Source organism: Nannospalax galili, unplaced genomic scaffold, assembly GCF_000622305.1.
Source record: "Nannospalax galili isolate Female #2095 unplaced genomic scaffold, S.galili_v1.0 scaffold410, whole genome shotgun sequence".
Taxonomy (NCBI): domain Eukaryota; kingdom Metazoa; phylum Chordata; class Mammalia; order Rodentia; family Spalacidae; genus Nannospalax; species Nannospalax galili.
In genome coordinates, this window is record NW_008329143.1 from 2,119,699 (window position 1) to 2,121,822 (window position 2,124).

Consider the following 2,124-nt stretch of genomic DNA (forward strand, 5'->3'; position numbering starts at 1 on the left):
CTTTTTTCTTTTTTTTTTTTTTTTTTTTTGGTTTCTTTTTTTTTTTGGTCTTTTTGAAACAGGGTCTCCTTGTAGCCCCAGCTGGCGTGGAACTCTATGTAGACCAGGCTGGCCTTGAATTCAGAGATCCGCCTGCCTCTGCCTCCCAAGTGCTGGGACTACAGGCATGTGCCACCATGCCTGGCTCTCATTTACTCTTCTTAATGAAGCTCTATAGTAAGTACTATAATTATTAACCTTCCAAGAAGACTACCATAAGTAAGATGCAATGTGGCAGCCAGCTGAATATGCTCTGCCTGAGTCAGCTGGGCACACACACAAAACTGAGGCTGGGACTGCACTCACCATTGACAACTCTCTTGCACTGAAGCATCTTAAGATCAACCAGCTCCTGCAGAAGAATTGAAAAACACTCATCAGTCTTGGACACTATGCCTCCCACACAGGAAGAGTATCTTTTAACCCTATTACTAACAACAATCATGGCTTTTAGGACACGTGTCTGTCCTCTCCAGCTAAGTACAGCAAGAAAGGCCTTGAGAGAACTACCATCAATTAGCTCTTTTTCCTGGGGGTGAGAAAGGATGAGCCACTCTAAGTGCTAGAGAAGACAATTACCCAGGACGAAGACACTGGGACCTCCCACCTCAATCACTAGACAAAGGGAAAGCCTGACAATCGGAGTTCAATCCCTAGAACCCATGTGACGGAAGGAGAGAAGAGATTCCCACAAGTTGTTCTCTGACCTCCACACAAGCACAGTGACAAGTACACACCAAGACACACACTAAATAAATAAATAAATTAGTTAATAAGGCAGAGAATAATTGAGGAAAACACCCAAAATGGACCTCTGGCCTCCATAAATATGCACATACCTGCACACACACGTGCACACAAAGAAACATGTATATCACACACACACACAAGCCAGGTGTGAATGGAGGCACACGCTTATACTACTTACTGTGAGAAGGTTAAAGAAAGGATATTTGGAGTATGCTGGCCAGCCAGCCTGCCTAGCCAAATCAGCAAGCCCCAGATCCCACTGAGAGACTCTTATCCCCCCAAAACAAAGTGCATCACTCTGGAGGAACAACACCCAAGGCTGACCTCTGGCCTACACGGGGCGGGGCGGGGGAGGCTTTGCCCAACTAAAGGACTATATCCTGCTGAGCTTGGTGGCACCCGCCTTTAATCCCAGCACTCAGGAGGCAGAATCCAGCCTAGTCTACACAGTGAATTCCAGGCCAGCTGGGGCTACAGGGAGACCTGATCTCAAAAAAGACCAAAAAAAAGGGGCTGGAGAGAAGTCTCAGAAGTTAAGAACACTGACTGTTCTTGCAGAAGACCCAGGTTCAAATCCCAGCACCCACATGGCAGCTAACAACTGTCTGTAACTCCAGTTCCAGGGGATCCGACAGCCTCTTCTGTCCTCCTTGAGCATTGCACAACACGGGTGCACTTACCTACATGCAGGCAATACACACATATTAGGAAGTGGTAGCAGGAGGATTATGGTCAATCCTCAGGTATATAGGAAGCTTCAAGCCTGCCTGGGCTACATGAGACTGTCTCAAGAAAAGAGAGAGGAAAGAAGAGGAGGAAGAGGAGAGCAGAGCAGAAGGAGCACATACCGAAATAAATCCTAGGCCCCTAACTTCTGAATGGCTGGAACTGCCCTAAGATTTCCCAAATTAGTTGCGGGACAGTGTGGAACCCAGCAGACTGTTCTTTTTAGCAGCTCTGCTCCCACTGCCCAGTTCCATGATCCCCATTAGTACAGATGACACAGGGCTATAGGAAAATCATGGCTATTTAGAAGAAGCACCACACAGGAGAGAGTCCTCACTTCCATCAAGTTATACTCTATGTTTCTCAATGAAAATATGCCTATGTTCTGGCTCTCTGTATTCTGGCTAATTCACATCTTTGTTTAACTCCTATCTACTCGTAGAAGCATACCTTAACTTCTTTATTTTTTTTTTGGTCTTTTTGAGACAGGGTCTCCCTGTAGCTCTAGCTGTCCTGGAATTCACTATGTAGACCAGGCTGGCCTTGAACTCACAGAAATCCACCTGCCTCTGCCTCCTGAGTGCTGGGATTAAAGGTGTGTGCCACCAC

At 46.5% G+C, this 2,124-nt stretch overlaps 1 protein-coding gene across 3 annotated transcripts in view; it reads right to left on the reverse strand.

Annotated features, from left to right (window-relative positions):
• Positions 1-391, reverse strand: part of Dus2 (dihydrouridine synthase 2) — a gene marked incomplete at its 5' end in the record, with an annotated part of 34,491 nt that extends 34,100 nt beyond the window's left edge. For all 3 annotated transcript variants that reach the window (XM_029563994.1, XM_008834097.3, XM_029563986.1), the window contains 1 exon segment: positions 346-391. Coding sequence is in view for 2 of the 3 variants with exons in the window: in XM_008834097.3 (XP_008832319.1) it covers positions 346-391 (46 nt within the window).
• Between the last annotated feature and the right edge of the window lie 1,733 nt (positions 392-2,124).